Source organism: Gadus chalcogrammus, chromosome 16, assembly GCF_026213295.1.
Source record: "Gadus chalcogrammus isolate NIFS_2021 chromosome 16, NIFS_Gcha_1.0, whole genome shotgun sequence".
NCBI lineage: Eukaryota > Metazoa > Chordata > Actinopteri > Gadiformes > Gadidae > Gadus > Gadus chalcogrammus.
The window spans coordinates 17,751,955-17,772,176 of NC_079427.1; the positions used below are offsets into that span (position 1 = coordinate 17,751,955).

The window sequence follows — 20,222 nt, forward strand, 5'->3', positions numbered from 1 at the left end:
ATTAGTATACCAGGGATGGATTTTATAATATACTTGGTTAAAGATATTTATGTTTCTCTCTCTCTCTCTCTCTCTCTCTCTCTCTCTCTCTCTCTCTCTCTCTCTCTCTCTCTCTCTCTCTCTCTCTCTCTCTCTCTCTCTCTCTCTCTCTCTCTCTCTCTCTCTCTCTCTCTCTCTCTCTCTCTCATACGGTTAAATGACTGTTAAACGAACACATACACATGAACACACGTACACATTAACATTCAGACACAGAGGCGTGTGTTGTGTCCGTCACTTGTGTTCACCAGTCACCTCCTTGTAAATTCTTCCCAGAAGATTGCCCCTTCCAGGGGAAAATTATTGAAGGTCCCCACGGCTAAAATTAGATCATTACATTTACTGCAGGCGGCGTAATAATGTACAATTGTATCATTTTATGTGTGGTTAATGAGATTTGACAAGGCACAGGTAGACAGATCCCTGCAGGTGAAGACCGTAATAACTAGTCTTTAGCTGCAGTCCCCAATATTCAATTATCCATCTATCTATCCATCCTTCCATCCAACTGTAATGCATATGAGGTAGATGCCATATACAGTACACAGCACATATACAATTTTATGTTGATTTTATTTGTCCTCAATACAGTGAAACATTTCAGGACACCATTTCACAAAAAGAAAAACAATTTCAGACAAAGACAATTTCTTAACCAAAGGCATTCACCAAAATAAGATTGGTGCTTTTGTTTTTTATATACATTGCTAAATTGATTGTACACGGTATAATGTTAAAAGCCACTGCTTCTTCTCTGCTCTGTTCAGAGGCTGGTCTTCCACTCCATTGTGAAAATCTGATCTACATGGAATGCTATGGCTGTAACGTCTACTTTCAGCTCCTGGGGAGGTAGAGGTGGAGGGAGAGGGGGAGGGGGAGAGAGAGAGGATTTGATCAAAAACTAAGCACTGTTCCTTTACAACATATTTGTATTTACACCTTGTAACGCACATACACGCACGCACGCACGCACGCACGCACGCACGCACGCACGCACGCACGCACGCACGCACGCACGCACGCACGCACACACACAGGATATTACATTGCAGTATCAACCGCCTGTCTGTTGTCTGTTGTCTGTCTCTATATCTAATATGTATGTAGTCATTGTAGATATTACTTCCATGCTGCAAATAAGTGTATTTGTACACAATCCCAATTGGGATACACACTATACAGATATATATAAATACTAGAGCTGTCAAGCGATTAAAATATTTAATCGTGATTAATCGCATTAATGTCATAGTTAACTATGATTAATCGCGATTAATCACAAATTATTTTCTATGCTATATATCCCTTGATTTTTTTGTCCCATAATTCTTCTTATTTTAATTCTCTTAGCAACATGGTGAAGTGCATCGGCTTGCCTTGGGCAAATGATTTTTTATTGATAACAACATTGGCATATACTGATCAAAACAGGACGATACAAAAAAAAGAGCCATTAAACGACTGCTTTGAACAAATGTCATTTGAACATAGCAGTCAGGCTACTGCTTCTTTGTTTTGAGCCAAAGAAATTATTTTTTTTTTTTTTTTTTTTTTTAATTAAATTATTGCGTTAATCGCGCGATAAAAAAATTAACGCCGTTACATTTGGTTTGCGTTAACGACGTTAATAACGCGTTTAACTGACAGCTCTAATAAATACATTAATACATTTAATAATATCACAATAACCGTAACCCAAATACTACAAAGACTATACTGCTACTAATACTGCTAGTACTACTATCATTACTACTAATACTGCTAATACTGCTACGGCTACTACTACTACTACTGCTACTACTACTGCTACTGCTGCTACTATTGCTACTGCTTCTACTACTACTACTTGTACTCCTAGCTGCCTTGCTACTACTGCAACTGCTACTACTCCTGCTTCTACTAATAATAATCTGAATCAGAATGATAATTACTATACTGGTATGAAGGCAGACCCCCTCACCTGCGTGCTCGTGTTATGATCCGGTACCAGATTGTGCACTATCCCCTTGGAGTCGGTCAGGGTAACCAGCGTCACCTTCACTGTCCCCGCTCCCCAGACCCTCACCACCCCCAGGGTCAGCCGGTCAGCCGGGGCCAAGCCATTGTACCGCACCCGATTGGTCAGCTTGCTCTGCAGCAGGATGCAAGAAACAAGTGGGATGTTGTAGGAGCGGAGAGTGATAGAGATAGAGAGAGAGAGAAGATGCTGTTTAGATTACCGGGAAAGGTTTGAGGTATCATGTTAGGGATGATCAGGTCAGGGTTTTATTTTGGGTTAATGACTGGCTCACTTTGCAATATCCCGCTTATTACTCGGCTAGTTCCTAAAGAAATCGATCAGTTGAGGCAAAGTATAAAAAACATTAATTATTGAATTTCTACTGCTATTTATAAAATCTTTTCGATTCTACGGTTGGAAATAGTGTCCATAGCAGCATTCTGCTATACAAAAATACCAGACCGCTTAGTGCCATTATTTACCAATCGCAATCAAGTTTTCTAGAAAGCTGGGTATAAGTAACGGTGTGCGGTAATTGAAAGATAATGATGACAGGGGGGCTAAGAAAGGTTTGCCTACAAAAATTTCATTATTTTCCAATAACCGCACACAATAACCGAGTGGATTATCCAGTTTATACCATGGCCACTTGTGAATCCTTAAAATAGGTGTTGATTCATATTTTTGGTGTTTTCTGTTTCAAATGTACATCCTGTTGCTTGAAATATTTGTTGTTCCTGGACACAAAAAATATCGGACCAGAGACATATATGTACGTATATGGGTTTGAATAATGCCTGAAATGTAATCAGTTAACATGCTTCATATGGAATGCAGACGTTGCTTTATAGACTGCCCAATTTCACAAACTGAATAAATACTGCATCGTGGACTGAAACAAACTACACAAAACGTAATCGTAGTTAGCAACTCTGTGGGCAAATGTCACATGCATTTGTGAGCTAGCATCACCGTGTCAGAGGACCAGCAGATCTGTGGTTGCCCATAACTTTTGACGATGACTGTGAAGATTTGTATAGATTGGTAGTTTTAATATTTTATGATTTAACAGGGTTATTTAAGCTCATGGCCAACTCATGTGAAGTTGAGGGAATGTTGAGCATTAGTTGAGGGAGCAGTGATGAGACTCTGCGAACTCTGTTGTGCTATTATCATGTTACGACTACGTTCATGGCTGTGCAGTTATCAAAAGTCCATCAACAGCCCTCCAGCCAATCAGAATATACTACTCACCCCGGCCATGGTATAATTAATGATTGACTGTATACGATTCTTTCAGCGGCAAAAGCACTCATGAACTGCCTATACAACTGAACCCAAAATGGCAAACAACTCAGTAATCTGCCAGAGAGCAGTGGCCTCATTGCCCAACTTATCTTCTCACGTCTGCCCATTACACACACACACACACACACACACACACACACACACACACACACACACACACACACACACACACACACACACACACACACACACACACACACACACACACACACACACACACGTACACACACACACACCCCAAAATACAAATTTTTCTCTCTCTATCTCCCTCTCTCTCTCGCTCTCATCTTGGCTGTCAGAAGGCCTGTGTGCTTTATCCCTGTGTGAAATTGCTTTGGAATGAGTCTGATGGTAGGCAGAAGACAGCCACAGATGTTTGGCTAGGGGTGATGAGGCTATGTGCGTGCGCGCCCATGTGTGTATGTGTGCCTGTGTTTGGCAAAGAAACACATGGAGGCCCGGGTAGTGTCTGTGCTTTGATAATCTCGACGTCCGGAGAGAGATCAAATTGTTCCCATGGTGAACATTGGGTTTGGCATGAGCCTTGGCTATAGCACCACAGAACACAACAACATAACATTTACCCTTTTTGCTGACTATGCCATGGCCATTTCTTTTTAGGCACAAATACATGGAACAAAAGGAAATAAACCAAAAGAGAATTGAGGACATGAAGTTGCTGTGAAGTCGACAACAACAACAGCCTCAAAACTCAAAGTGGAGACGAAACGCAGCGGGGTCAAACATAGCGTCTCTGCTAATGGTGGTCTCTGACATCTCCCACCGCGGCTCTACAATTCACCCCGGAGCAAGGCACAGTCCTCCCTCTCATCTGCCCTGCCTTGAGATAGCTGTATGATGGTCGTAACAGACAAGAAGGTTGAACTCACCGAGTTTGCTGTGAAGTCGGTCAACATATAAGCGCCCTCCTCGTACGTATCTGGAGAGAGACGGCAGAAGAAAATAAGAGTAATTAGATGGAAATTAAATGAAATGACGTCAATTGAAAAGTAAACGGGGCTTGGAGAGGAAGAAAGGATGAGCAAGCGTGCAAGAGGGTTCACGATAAAAGAGGAGGGTGAATGTGCTAATGAGAGTTAATGGTTGCCATGGTCTGAAAGCGGCGGTCCAACAAATGAGGACATGACCGTGGCGAATTAGCTCGCCCGTCCCTGCAATGAGCGATGTCGAATGCGCAAGACGTGTTGCTCGAGTTCTATGAATGAGGCGGTGACTGAAGCGCTTTGCTGGGAGAGAAGGGGTTAGTGAGTGAGTGACTTGCTGTCTGAAGCACAGTAACAGCCTGATAACCACTGCGGTGAACTCCAGCAACGAGAGTGGTAGTGGAAGCAAACACAAGGTGACAGGGAGCACCTCAGCATAAAAAGCAGCCTAACACAAGAGACAAAAGCAGGTGTGTGTGTGCATGTGTGTGTGTTTGTGTGGGGGGGGGGGAGAGGATGGGGGGGTTGTCAGATAAGAGAGGAGTTGGGATGAAAGAGCTGGTCTGATGGAGGGAGCGTATCTCCATGCGGCTACACAGAGAATTACTGTAATAGCCTCTGTCACTCCCTTCCTCTGTCATCTCTCGCCCTCTCCCTCTCTTTATCTGAACACAAACACTGCCAAGACTAAAGAGCGCATTGTACTGCACTCCAGCCGCTGAAGTGCGACTGTGGATGTGAGTGTGTTTGTGCTTTAGTGTTTGTGTGAGTGTGTGCGTAGGTTTGCATATCTACATACAATAAGTACAATCAATCAAGAGGGATTTTTATGTTTCTGTCTAAACATAAACATAGAACATTGTGATAACTATAGCAACACAGAATATGCAGACAACTTACACCCGAGATTAAATGTGCCCCGGCCTTCTCACCCTGAAGTTGATATACAACCCAAGACAAATGTTCACTTCTCATAATGAGCTAACAGGCTAGCTAGTTGACGTCAGCTTATACTAGCTGACAGCAGCAAATACTAGCTGCCGTCCACAGGATTTTTTCTTTACTGGTACTCAACACACTTGGAGGTATAATAAATTATATGTGTCCAAGCATGGGTGTGTTTGTGTGTCCCATTGTTTTCATATTTTGTATCACCTGTGTGTGTATGTTTGTGTTTTTTTCCGCAATTATGCATTCGAGCATGCATATTTGCGTGCATTGAGTGTGTGTGTGTGTGTGTGTGTGTGTGTGTGTGTGTGTGTGTGTGTGTGTGTGTGTGTGTGTGTGTGTGTGTGTGTGTGCAGGTATTCACCACTCACCTATTCCCTCTCCATCATCCCAGAAAAGAGAGCCATGGGCGAATCCACTATCATCCAGCGCAACAATCAAGCCTAAAGGATTCTGTCGACTGTGACAGAGAGACAGAGAGAGAGAGAGAGAGAGAGAGACAGAGAGAGAGAGAGAGAGAGAGAGAGAGAGAGAGAGAGAGAGAGAGAGAGAGAGAGAGAGAGAGAGAGAGAGAGGCAGAGAGCTATGTTGGTAAATTATAGTAAATTGAGTGTATTTATATAGTGCTTCTCTAGTCACTATGACCACTCAAAGTACATTAGAGTTAATGCTTCTCATTTAGGAAAATACACAAAGCACACGCGCACACACCCCCACCCCCACACACACACACACACACACACACACACACACACACACACACACACACACACACACACACACACACACACACACACGCACACACACACACGCACACACACACAGACATGCATGCACAGCCACACAAAAACATTCTCAATTGAGTTTTAATAGAAGGGGCAATGAGTAAAAGTGTAAAAAAAAATGGTGTATGTATGCATGTGTATGCGTTTGTTGGTGTGTGTTTGTGTGAGGGAGTGCACTAACCTAAACTTTGTGTTATTCTCTGCTTTTTGCCAGGGCAAGATGTAACCTCCCCGCACGTGAAGGTTGATGTGGTCCAGAGGTGTTGGCATGGTAACCATCTTGCCACGAACCTGCAATACTTCTGCCTAAAAATTAGAACAATAACAATAAAAAGATTAAATAATAATTAATCGCATATTTATAAACCTTTGACGGCACGAGAGCAAATACACTAGTCGCTTTTTACGTAGGGCCAACAGGACTCTACACACTGTATCATCCGGCACCCTTCCTTCGTTCTGTCTACTTGTGTTTAATATTCCTCGTTACTCCAGTGGCTCCGAGCTCAGTGTGGGCTGCGCACGGCTGAAGTCATCCCTCGACTCAACCCTTTTGTAAGCGTTGCTGCAGTTTGTTTTCATGCTTTGTTGGGCCGTAAATAGCAGAGTAACGACGCGTGTTGGGGAAGAGGGTCTCCCACGGCTTGAATGAGGCTGAAGGGATGGCAATGTGATTCTGATGCAGGCAAATGTCTCAGCAGAAGTCCGGGAAAAATGTATTGCTGTTGAGGCAGCTGGTTTGTACATCGAATATGCATATGCATCGATATTTCATGGATCAAGCATCGTCCATTTATCCTAAATTCAACTCATTCATCTTGAACTTAATCAGATGAATCAAAGATGAATAGAGGAAGGAGAGTGGGTTATTTATACGTGTGTTCCTGGCCAGCACAGTAGAAAAGATAGGGTCAGTTTCACTACTGTTGATGTTCGGCTGTGATATAGTGCAGTGAGAAAACAGGAGGATAAATCAAAGGTTGATATGATCTCATAACATCCTTTAATAAGCCCATACTGGAAATGAGAGTAGAGCTCTCAAGGTATCACGTTTCTAATTGACCATGAAAGCCTAACCTGGCAGCCAAAGAAAGTCCAGCACTTTCTCGTCTGATTTTATGATATCGTCATACCTTGGTTATAGAACAAAGATGTTTCATTGGAAAAAAACTGTTATGCTATTGATACACATATTCTTTATGCATACACACATGCATCAAATAACATTTTTATACTGTATACACAACCATTACCGCCATTTTAACTTTAATTCAAAAATAAATCGTCCTATTTTGCTTGCATATTTTTTGCATAAAATACAAAGATATCTTATGCATAAAATACAAAGATATAGTCACGGATAGTGTCTCTGAAGCTTTAAAGTTGACACCCTTATTAAATGGAGTACCGGCGCAAAGACAACTGTCCTGTCCTTCGACGTACTGCTGAGAATGAGCCTCCATTAATTTAATTAAACCAGGGGGGATCAGGGTTACAACGACGTCCTGTATCTGGCCGGGGAGTTATGCTATCAATGTATTAGACGAGCTGAGGGAAGTTCCATTTGTGTGTGTGCGTGCGTGTGTGTGTGTGTGTGTGTGTGTGTGTGTGTGTGTGTGTGTGCGTGCGTGCCAGAATCCATGATGGCTTCTGTAGATACTGGGAGGGTCAGCATTGTGGACTCACCGTGTGGTAGTCATACCAGCGGGTGTCCGGAACATAAGCCTTCACATTAGTTACACCCTGGAAAATGGACGGAAGCATAACAAGGAATGCACGATTAATTGGATGTGTGTGCGTATGTTTGATGTGTGTATACGGATGTGGATGTGTGCGTGTGTGCGTGTGTGCGTGTGTGTGTGTGTGTGTGTGTACCGGTTCCATGGCAGGTGTGATGAGTAGGGCAGGTCCCCAGAGGAATTGTCTGTAGACGTCCCATGTTGCCCGATCTTCAACAAACCTAAAGCCAAAAATAATACCTTTATATCGTTCATGCACCCTGTAATATTGTTACCTCATACCTTTTGTGAAAAGAGTTACTTCTTCTTTTGGTTGCCTCTTTTTTATACAGCAATTTCTCCAGGCACCAGACAGGAGGTTAAATGCATTCATTAGCAACCCACAGCTCATTACACTAGGCTATGTGACACTATGTGAACATCATTTTTAATGTTTGACTTAAGGGGAGCTATGAATCCACTTGCATAACTCTACAAGAGAAAAACAAAGTTCATGTTCCTTCCAAGGCTAACATTTCAAGGCCTTGAATAAGTTTATTAAAGGAAAATCTGGGCACATTATTCTATTCACTTTCTATGATTTCACCTTGTCAAAAGTAGGGTTATGAATGTACGCGCCAAGAGATAGCAACATCCTCCACATTATTTACTCAACGTATATCACTCCCAGTCTTTTTATCTATATCTCCTGTCTTCATGAGTCACCTAACCTTAGCTAGGTCATACACTAGAGGTTTAGCATTGGTATAACATGGAGTGTATAGTGCATGTGGAAATGGAAAGATGGCAAAACACCGGCCTGAATGACTTCTGACGTACGTGACATTGTGCATACAAATGTGATTTGGATCTGTGCGTGTGTGTCTGTGTGTGTTTGTGTGTGTGTGTGTCTGTGTGATAAGGACGATACAGATGTTATCTCACCTGCAAGACGAGCATGAAACATCCATTCCAGATAATGCATGATGTGATCAGGTGATTCTATGTCATGCTACAGCAGCAACGTTAACTAAGAGGTTATGGTTGTATGTGTGCATGTGTGTGGATAAGTGTGCGCACGTGCACACTTATCCACACATGCGCATGCATATGTGTGCACAGATTTGTATGTGCATGGCCATGTGCATGCATGTATGTATGTGAAGGTGTTCATTCCTATATGTTTGAATGTGTGTGTGTGTGGGCGTGCTTGCGTCCGTGCGTGCGTGCGTGCGTGCGTGCGTGCGTGCGTGCGTGCGTGCGTGCGTGCGTGCGTGTGTGTGTGTGTGTGTGACTGTACGTACTCATGCAGGAGTGGTCTCACTACAGTGTTTCCAGAGGTGTGGGCCTCAAACATTAGTGTGTAGAGGTAAGGCAGGAGAGTGTAGCGAATGTTCAGGACATCGCGGGACGCCTCAGCAAAGGTGCGGTTCCATGAAACTGGGTCCTGTCTCTGTTGATGACATTATAGAAATAGAAGAACTCATTATATGCAGACTTCAGGAAATTCATCTACCAGTGAAAAAGTGGAAATTACTTTAGGAATTTAGAAACTTGGTTGGACAATTCTGCTTATAATTCCTCATCCTCATCATCCTCATCGTCATCCGCTTATCCGGGGTCGGGTCGCGGGGGGAGCAGCTCAAGCAGGGGGCCCCAGACTTCCCTTTCCCGGGCCACATTGACCAGCTCTGACGGGGGGATCCCGAGGCGTTCCCAGGCCAGTGTTGAGATATAATCTCTCCACCTAGTCCTGGGTCTTCCCCGAGGTCTCCTCCTCAATTCTGCTTATAATTTCAACCCATAAACATGCATGTCAAACAACAATGGACCATCAGAACTGCAGAGAGGACTGTTTTAAAATCCATGTTGTGTGGCTGCTCTCAATACCACAGTACTAAAAGGTTGTCTCCTTTTACTAAACATAGCATTGGAAATCTGGAGAATGCCCATCATTATCATTCTTTACACATCGTTTCACTTGGAACTCACCATTTACACATTACAGAGGTGTAGATATTAGTTGAATTAATTTGACCGTTTGGTAATGAAGGTTTGGCTGCCTGCTTTGGCTTGAGAAACACAGACAATGCAAGGGGCTGTACCTTCAATATTCACATTCAATATTGTCATGTTCAGAAAAGTGAGAACATTAATCTATTGAGTCGAGAGTCGGGAGTTCTTCGGTGAGGTCCACTAAACAGAAAGTCATTATAATTGGAATAATAATAATAAAAAATAATAATTTCATGATGTGGGTTAATCAGGCCATTGCAATGCCTGGTAGCAACACTGTGAAAATTGTCAATTAGTTTCAGTACTCGGAGCGCTTTGTCATGCCGAAGAATAACTGGTTCGTCGAGATAATGGACTGTAGCCCTTTTCATCTGACCAAATACCTAGTGTTATTTTTAATTGTCGACAACTGCCTTGTCCCCTTTAGGGACAATAGAGAAAGAGGACAGGATGTACTCCACTTTTATAGATTTGGGCCGATCTAGATTAAGTATTAAGTCATTTTTAGATCAAGCCTCACGAGGACAACTCTCTCCACTTGTAAAGAAGAAAAACAAAGACACACAAGTGCACACAAACGTAGGCACACACACACACACACACACACACACACACACACACACACACACACACACACACACACACACACACACACACACACACACACACACACACACACTCACATTCATGCGTTCATGTGTTTCGACCCACTCTGATCTTCTGTAGCTCCTTTGTCCAAATGTGTTTTTGCAAACTTTGGTTGAGCATCGGATCATTTGATTTGTTTTTTGCCTCAAGTTTGTTATAGATGATTTATGTGTGCGTTTGAGTGTGTGTGTGTGTGTGTGTGTGTGTGTGTGTGTGTGTGTGTGTGTGTGTGTGTGTGTGTGTGTGTGTGTGTGTGTGTGTGTGTGTGTGTGTGTGTCTGGGGGGGGGTATGTGTGTGTGTGTCTGTGTGTTTGGGGGCGGTATGTGTGTTTGTGTGTGTTTGTGTATGTGTGTGTGTGTGTGTGTGTGTGTGTGTGTGTGTGTGTGTGTGTGTGTGTGTGTGTGTGTGTGTGTGTGTGTGTGTGTGTGTGTGTGTGTGTGTGTGTGTGTGTGTGTCTGTGTCCTGGCCCCATCTCAATCTACCTGGACGAAAACGGCAATTAATCTGTCTATTTCAAGCTGGAAACGGGTGAGGTTTGGGTGATAATGATCCACCATGGCCTGGTGGTGACTAAGCAGGGTCCAACAGTAGATTGTGATTGATAGAAGAAAGAACATTTCCATTATCTCCTGACCTTAGGAGTTAACCACATTATAATTTCATTTTCTATGGGAAATTACAGGATTGTAATTATGTGGTAAACTGTGAGTGCACAGACGCGGCCGTTTTATCCCACAAGCCTTGCTGCTTTGCTGTGTCGCTTAAACTAAAGGAACAAAAAAGCAGATTCTGCAAGTTGGGATTGATTAGGTGAGAAAACTGTGAAAGTCTGAGGGAGTGTGTTTTTGTGTGTGATTCACTGTGATCGTTGATTAATGATGCGATCATGTGGAATGGCATGAGATGTACAACATCAACAACAACAACTTGTACACAATGAGAAAGTGTGGGCAACCATTTTAAACGTGTTTTTTTGCGAATGCCCAACAATAAAGGTAGGGTAGGCAATTTATTTTGGAGGCATCATTTGTCCTATTTGTTGCAATTCTCTTTACAGCAATCAATAAATCAAATGCTGGTATCTGTGGCTGTCGCAGGCCTGTTAGAAGCCTCTCCGATAATTTCAATCTTCCCGAAGGCTGGAGAGCGAGTTGGTCATGTGTTTTGGGGGAGTAGCCTTGAAGGCAGGCCAGAAGCGATGGGTGGGTTTACTGGATTCTTCAAACTCTAGCCTTCTCTGGCGGGTTTCTTAAATTTGTCTGACGTACTTTTAGAATGAATAAATAAAATTGTACTCCGGCATGAAACAAAGTTGACCAAGGCACTGTCCATCACATTAACGTACCGATCAAAGTGTGTCTACAGTGGTTCTCAAGTTTCAATGTCAAACTGACATTTAGTCACTGAGGGAAAGCCAAAAAAAAGAAAAATGTCTTCACCGCGACTAAACATGCCCTCATCCCTATCAATTTGATATTTCGTATATTCAAGCCCCGGCTTGACAACTTTAGATACAGAAGTATTAAGATGTGAGATTGGAAGAGGATATGCCCAAGGTCACTGAATACTGCTCAAAGCTGGACATACAGCTCTGCAACTTCTCCTGCGTGTGTGTTCATTAATCATTTGTCCTAAAGTCCCATCCCAATTCATCCCAAGGTTGGATCGTGGTGTTGAAATCACATGCCCACGCAGAGATAGTCGTGAACAAGGGCGTCAACGACCAACTCAACACGCAAATCATGACTCAACACTGTCGTCAAGGCAAGCTGAATAATATTTTTGGCCAAAAAAAAGGAAATGAGGGCGTGAAGGAGTGGGAAAAGGAGCGTGATGAAATGAGCAGGGGAAGATAAGACGGGGGGCCTTCTCATGGACTTTGTATTTATAGCTCTGTTTACCCTAGCAAATAGCCCTGCTACAAACATTGCTCAAAAACAGCACCCAAGCACGCACACACACACACGCACACACACTCAAACAGAGCTCACCTCTGCACACTCAAGCAGCCTTGCACGTAAACACATCTACAATCCATACACCAAAATGCAAAGATATGCTAGCATAGACTCATTTAAAAAACGAGGTTATCTGTATGTGTCACCTTTTATGTTCAACTCGTTTTCCTTCTCACTCTAATAGTTTTTCTGCCTGGCACCTGCCATCCTCTCTCTCTCTCTCTCTCTCTCTCTCTCTCTCTCTCTCTCTCTCTCTCTCTCTCTCTCTCTGTCTCTCTCTGTCTCTCTCTGTCTCTCTCTCTCTCTCTCTCTCTCTCTCTCTCTCTCTCTCTCTCTCTCTCTCTCTCTCTCTCTCTCTCTCTCTCTGTATGCATCGACCTCACAATGTTTTGCTCAGTGCCAAATTTGTGACCTTTGACCTCTGCATCTGTGGCATTGGCTTCTTAAGGTGCCCTCAAACGTCTGGGTGAACAAGTGGAGGAGCCCGAGGTACTTCCACCACTCAGAGACTTCTAGCACTGTTGCTAGTTTGTTGTCTTCAATTTCCTGTCCTTAGATGGCGGCCCCTCTTTCTGTGTTTTTTTTCCATTTGCTGTTTGTCTTATGTTTTCATGTACAACCGGATTAACATCAGCACCTAAGGGGTCCCATTTAAAATGCAATTCCTCTATTGAAAAATAAAGTTAAACAAAATCCTCCCGGGCGAACAATAACACGTGCAGCGAATCAGATGACTAGCCATATAACATTATCTGATTGGAGTACACTGGAGGAATTTACCACTTGGCGGACAATGCATCCCGTCCAATTAATTTGGTGCTGCGCGGGGCGACTGTGGACAGTGCGCTGCAGTGAGAGTCAGGAGAAATTATCTGGAGGTCTGTGCAGTTCTCCCAGGGCAAAGTAACACACAGGCGTGACGGGAGCTTTGGGAGTGAATGACTCTGCAAAAGTTATCTCTTGTTCCCTCACCCTCTTTCCTTTCACTCCCCACTTCATCACTCTCGCTATCGCTTTCTCCCTCTCTCTCTGTCCCCACTTCATCTCTCCCTCAGTTCATCCCTCTCTCTCTCTCTCTCTCTCTCTCTCTCTCTCTCTCTCTGTCTCTTTCTCTCTCCCTCGCTCTCTCTCGACCTTGTAGGCTGTATGTTTTTACTGGTTTGGAGTCAGTGCTTTGTTGTCCAAATGTCTTGTCAGGCAGACTGGGAGGTTGAACACGTCGTAGTAGCAAAAGGAAGGCTATTACGATAAAGTCTTCCCTCTTCCGCGTCCTTCTCCTCCCAAAAAAAACACACACACACAAAATGGAAGACAGTACGCACTCAACCTTGCCTCACATCGCGACATCAAGTAGTGTTCGCTCAACCTTTACACGCCCGTGATCAGTGTTGGCCGGGCGCACACACACCTCCATTTCCACCCCCCCTCCCCGAAACATATCCCCAGTGGATATAGCTTGTTGGGTCTTGTCCCAGTTCTCACAGCCCCTATCACACCCAATGTCATCGCCAGCTAACCGCTAGCCTTCTTTCACTCGCGCTCTTGTTCTTCTGCCACAAAGAAAAAACAGGGACATGCGCACACCACACACACACACCACACACACAACACACACACACACACACACACACACACACACACACACACACACACACACACACACACACACACACACACACACACACACACACACACACACACACACACACACACACACACACACACACACACATACACAGACCTTGATTCCTATTTCTATCTCTCCTCCTCTCCTTCTTTCCGATCCACCTTCCACGGTCCTTCTTTATTTTTCCTCCCCATTCATCCATGTCCATCCCTTCCTCCTTGGCTATTCATCCCTAATATCCCATTCCGGGACCGGTTGAAGCCTTGAAGCGCTTGGCAAATTGTGTATGCGTATGTGTGGGTGATATGTTTAAAGTTGCAAGCCTGTAGATTGTACATCACAGCATTTCCAATGGGCAATGCCCAAATTCCCTTTGACAAGGAATATTCATGCTCTTGTGAACAGTCCTGTCTTATGCATTTGAAAGTTGAATATTTTATGAATGTATGCTTGTTATTTGTTAAAATCTCTGCTGCCATCTTATTCTCCACAAATGTGGATGCATCATGCATCATACATTGTGTGAATCTCAGATAGTGGCCATGCAAAAGAGTGTAGCACAACTGGTATTACAAACACAACAAACATTGGCTATTTTTCCAAATGTTCAGAACATCATTACATTTTAGGATTAACATTTTATGATTCAGACCTATTATGAAGTAGACTGTTGGTGTAAAAAAATTATTTCTTCCCCAGACAAACCGCTGTGAAAGGCAGCTAAAGACCAACAGTAATAGCTTTTTCTTTTTGGACTTAAATAGTTGAGATCCAGCTGAAAAAGAGCAGCCATTAGCATGGCTAAGTGCTATTAAGTGCCAGGGAAGAGATCTAATACTGTGTCTATGCTCTTCAGCTAGGTTCATCTATCCTTAAGCTGTGACATAATTTTCATCCAGTTTATAAAAGGGTTAGCAATGTGCTGACAAAGAAGAGAGACATCGTCTTTGGACCTCAACAAGATTAAGTAGGATTTGAGGGTATTTGTGATTTTGGTTTCGCAGCATGGTTGTGATGTGCTTTTTGGCTAATGGCTTATCTCCCCCAGTTCAGCCCCCCATGGGTTTGGCTGGACCCTGTATGGCCACCTCCTCACAGGGGCTCCAAACCTCTTCCCCTCTCCGTTCCCTTTCATCTCAAGCAATGCGTATAATGCTTCTCATTGGTGTATGTGTGTATGTGTGTGTGCGTGTAGTTCGTATGTGTTTAAATTTTACACCCTGTTTAAACACCCATTTGCAAGCCATTATGAAATGATTGGGATTGTGGGGGGAATAAATGGGTCGGGATGGGCGTGCACTGGGATCACCTTGAGAATTAAATTACACACACACACACAAGCACACACACACACGCAGCACTTCTGTGTTGTATTGCAAACTCTGATGTGACAAAATTTTGCCCGCTGGGATCAATCTCAGGGAGCCTTGGACATTATTGGATTTCTCAGATGTGTTTCAATGCCTTAGAAAGGTCAGCGGGAGACACAAAGGCAGGGACATTGAGACAGAGAGCGGCTCTCGGCAAAATACAGATATATGATAACCATGTCAATCGGCCGGTAAAATGGACTCTGGGGAGGGGTAACACTGTCTCGCAGCGAGGCGGTTAAAGTAAAGCCAAACCAATCGCTTGGAGAATCCCTGATAATCCTCCTAATCACAAGAACGGTGCATGTTAATATAGTGTCCATCGGGACGTGCACAGGGCTTAACGGAGGAGAGAGAGGGAGTGAAGACTTCTATTCCATCCGTAAACAGAAAACCACTTCAGTGTGTCGTTCTTGCATCAGATGCGGGGCCATCCAAGCCGTCTGGATCAGTGACCTCGGTGAACAGAAGTGACTGAGTGCCATGGAGCAGAAGACGATAGCCGCTGTCTGCGCCGGTAGTGCAAGCTTTACTTGTGTGGATAACAGAGGGCGCTACTCGGCCAAGCGCTGACGATCTCGCCACGCGTCCTGGTGATCCTGTGTGAATGCTTAATGATTCCGAGGCGCATCATTTTACCGACAACGGGCTGTCGGACAGAGTAGAGGAAGAGAGACGCCGTACGCACAGATTGCCCTTGTGTGTCATTGTACTCTCTGTCGCTCTCTTTCACTCTCTCCCTTGTCCTGGTGTATCATTGCAATCTCTCTCTCTCTCTCTCTCTCTCTCTCTCTCTCTCTCTCTCTCTCTCTCTCTCTCTCTCTCTCTCTCTCTCTCTCTCTCTCTCTCTCTCTCTCTCTCTCTCTCTCTCTCTTTTGTACTCTCTATCTCTCTCTCTCTCTCGTACCCATGTATATTTTGAGATGTACTCACCGGGGATCCCTTGCCGTTGTGGTTACGGGAGTAGGGGTAGAAGGCGCCCAGTTGCATCCAGCGAAGGCACATCTCGTACTCGGCCGTGTTGAAGAAGCCACAGATATCGGCCCCGGTCTTCCAGAAGAACAGAGAGAGAGGGGAGCTTTTTAGGGTTGTGTAAGAAAAAAACCTGAACTGAAACTGAACTGAAACTTTCAGTGAAATTATTAACCAAAATTGTAATAAAAAAATAACAATGTATTTGGACCCAATGAGATAATTATTATTCAAATACACTAAAATAATACTTAAAAATGCAATATTCTAAATGAATAATACATATTATTACACATAATCCTAATGCTAAGAGAAGGAATAAGTGGAGATTATCAAGCCATCGCTATAGTTGTGCTCTCATTGAATCAAGAGCTGAGCTAAGAGAGGGAGGTGGTAAAGTCATTATGGCAGTCATTATAATCTTGGGCAGACAAGATGAATATTATGGTGTCCTGTGGTCAGATCAATGGAGTTATCGATCGATAGGATGATGATGAGAGGCCAGTTCGAGCTGTGATACTCACATAAGGTATTCCAAACAAACTGAACTCCATCATGCCTGCCCAGGAGAAGAGTTGGGTGAGACAAAACATTATACTTATTAAGTTAAGGTGAATTGTATTGGGTATTAAAAGTACAACTTAATACAATGCATTGTTTTGCATTTGTATTTCTATTATAATATTTATTAATATTACTACCATGAATTATTTTGAATCACACGCACACAGTTATAGTAGTAATCGTATGTGTCCAACACTGACACACACACACAGCCACACACACACTCACCTATGATGGACTTATAAAGTTGGTCCCAGCTTGAGTTGTTGTCTCCGAGCCAGTGTCCAGCCCACTTTCCACTGGAGGGGTAGGTCGAGCGAGTCACCACCACACCTCGCTTTCCCGTCACATTCAAAAGTGCACTGCAGAAACCGGTGGAGTACAGTGTTACATCACCAGCTCACAGCTATAGCACTTTGGGGCGGGAAGGTGTGGTGGCTCGGGTGCTTGACTCCCAGCTGAAACAGTCTGCCTTTTAGACTTCAATGAACAAGATGCCCTCAGCCCATCTGATTTTCGCTCTGTCGCCTTGGATCAAGCCGTCCCCTAAATGACTAAGTAGGAAAATAGCAACAAGCCTGAAATTCTCCCTTTTCAGTATAAAGAAAAATAGCTTTAGTCTACTTTCGATGGGAAATTAATTTGAAAAAACATTAATTTGCCTCTGTCCCGAAACACCAAAGTGCTCTGGGCTCACGACGTAGATTCATTCCTTTCCAGCTCTTCTACTGCCTGAATGTCTTATATTTGTCATGCAAGAGGAAGAGGGAGCCGTCTTGTAGCTCGCGGGTCGCCCGGTTCAATTTCATGTTCCAAGCGTCAATGTGTCCCTGTCCAAGAGACCTAAGACTAAACTGCCAATGACAATCTTTCTTATGTCCTGGCATCGGTGCATGTGAGTTACTTACTGTCCAAATTTGGCCACAGGATTCAGAAAGGCACCGCTAACTTGCTCATGTTTATTTTCCTTTCATTATGAATTTGATTGATGAAAACCCAAATTTGTGCTAATTGCATTAGACATATACATACATTAATGTTTATAAATATATACATAACACATGCATTATTCCTGGATTCAGCCAGTGACAGGATGAACACTTACTCGTAGGTGGGCTTGGCGTGAGACCAGCCGTAGAGGTTGTGCACATCGTAGTGTCTCACCGGAGTTCCATCACTGAGGAACTGCTGACTGTTCATGCACAGAGTTTTATGGTTCAGCCCATTTTCCATGGCGTCCAGCGCTGGTGGTTTTTATGGTGGTGGTGTTGGTGGGGATAAGTGGAGGTATTAACACTATTACGCACTATACCCCAGGCACACACAGACGCATGCACCACGGGTATAATGGGAGATTGACATGGGGGTTTACTAGCATGCATGAGTATGTGAGTGCGTCCATTGACTATTAGATGCACACTTTGTGCGGTTTCCTTACGTGGCATGTATGGAGGATTTTCCAGGAGATCCGAACCAAGACACTTTCCCCCTACAGTGCCATGGACAAAGCTGGCAGGCTCGTTCATGTCCTGGGCAAAGGGTTGATAAAAAAAAGTAAACGTTTATACCGATTCCTAACAACAACAATCTCTCTACAATGTTTTGATGCAAACACATGAGTGGCTGACTCACAATCCACAGTCCATCAAACTTCAAGCTCTCATAGAAGTCCTTGATTTCCTGAAGCCACCACTTGGCCGTGTGGTTGCGGAAGAAGTCAGGGAACGCGGCGTAGGCTCTGTACCTCTGTCAGGGGTACAGGAGAACAGCCAGGTGAGAGAGGGATCGGTCTCGCTCACAAACACACACACGTGTACAGGTGACTTGATCGGAGCAGCAGGGAGCGTAGGATACTTCACAGAGCAACCATACCTCCACTTGGGTATCCCAGTCCAGAGATTCATCCACCGTGACATTTGGGCGATCCGGCCACACCTGCAAATACGAACACAAAGTATGGCTTGCAATGAGTCACATTGCACCCCATGTTTCTCATTGTCTGTCTCTGTCCCACCGTGTCCCGTTTCTTACCTTGCCCCAGACAATGCCGTCACCCAACTCCTCGGGCCACTTGATGAAGACATTCTGTTCCAATCCACGGTCAAAAGCGGGGTAAGGCTTTGTTTCATTGCCTGCGATGGCTGGATCCTGGAAAAGCATTTTGGTTTCTTTACTTCCCCCATGCAGTCCAATTTGAAATGTCCCAATGACACTGCACTCCAAGAAGTACGTTACTTGTAAATATGTGGCAAATATATATGTTCCTGATATGTATGCCGCTCATATTATACTAGGAGGTTGCTAATACTGATTAGTTAACTCTTTGGTGTAGGTTTCCCTAACGTGTTGCCATCTATATCATGTTACGTACAACAGTCATTAGCGCCGATATCATATCATGGATAGTATCATTACCAGAATGAAGATAAACCTCATGCCTTCGCCCCTCATGCGATTCACCAAGGCAGGAAGTCCAGTAAATTCTGGGTCCAAAACAAAGTTCAACTGGCGATCCATGTAGTCAATATCTGCATACTGGACATCCTGTGGAGCACACAAATCAAATCGTATCGATCACATTTCACACATTTGATTTTCTATCCTACACAATCCTACAATAAGTGAAGGAATCGATTGGATACTACAATATTACAGATTTATACGTACCGTTTTTACCTGTGTATTATACATACTGTATATATACTTAATTGTCACACAGATGACATAAGGGGCACCAGCACATTGAATGCATTAGCATAAACTAGGTTTGGGGCCTGTAAGCATCCAGCATCTGTATCTCTTCCATTAGGCCATGTAATGCAATCGATGAGTGCATACTCTGAAGCATATCTTAGACAATGATGAGACATGGGCTCAGGTTAAACTAGGCAGTTTGCCTTGAGCGACCGTCCCAGCGCTGTCATAATTCAGCGGAGAAGTGGTGCTGTCATCATCGTGTTGTGCTCAATATGAACAGCTTGATGACGTTAGTTCCTTTTAACTATGGAGATCTGGAGCGGTCGGGGTGAAGGTTAATAGGCATTGTAGTCGAGGGCCAATGGTGCGGTGCGCTGGCGTTATCCTTGATTAGGCCTTATTCATAAAGTGAACACTTTGTTTTTACATCTTTGTGTGGGAGGTGTGGCGCGACACATTTATTTGATCCAAATCAGCACGGCTTAAAAGACTGGCAGGCATTCGCATGAACCATTTGCCGTTATGGCATTATTAGCTATAACCATTTCACAGCCTGTTGACACCAGAGCACGCCAATTGTCTGAAAGCAATCACCGCTTACGCCATGACTCATTTATAACAGTACAAA

General features: G+C 43.8%; 1 protein-coding gene across 2 annotated transcripts in view; it reads right to left on the reverse strand.

The window, feature by feature from the left end:
• Nucleotides 1–595: 595 nt before the first annotated feature.
• Nucleotides 596–20,222, reverse strand: part of si (sucrase-isomaltase (alpha-glucosidase)) — a 67,376-nt gene continuing 47,749 nt past the window's right edge. For both annotated transcript variants that reach the window (XM_056611095.1, XM_056611096.1), the window contains 17 exons: nt 19,313–19,441; nt 18,929–19,045; nt 18,770–18,832; nt 18,530–18,643; nt 18,336–18,426; nt 18,003–18,141; nt 17,126–17,259; nt 16,858–16,892; nt 16,295–16,411; nt 9,046–9,194; nt 7,899–7,983; nt 7,710–7,766; nt 6,205–6,329; nt 5,610–5,698; nt 4,237–4,286; nt 2,000–2,170; nt 596–880 (listed from right to left, as the gene is read on the reverse strand). In XM_056611095.1, the coding sequence (XP_056467070.1) occupies nt 803–880; nt 2,000–2,170; nt 4,237–4,286; nt 5,610–5,698; nt 6,205–6,329; nt 7,710–7,766; nt 7,899–7,983; nt 9,046–9,194; nt 16,295–16,411; nt 16,858–16,892; nt 17,126–17,259; nt 18,003–18,141; nt 18,336–18,426; nt 18,530–18,643; nt 18,770–18,832; nt 18,929–19,045; nt 19,313–19,441 (1,743 nt within the window). In that variant the 3' untranslated portion in view covers nt 596–802. The remainder of the gene's footprint in view (nt 881–1,999; nt 2,171–4,236; nt 4,287–5,609; nt 5,699–6,204; nt 6,330–7,709; nt 7,767–7,898; nt 7,984–9,045; nt 9,195–16,294; nt 16,412–16,857; nt 16,893–17,125; nt 17,260–18,002; nt 18,142–18,335; nt 18,427–18,529; nt 18,644–18,769; nt 18,833–18,928; nt 19,046–19,312; nt 19,442–20,222) is intronic.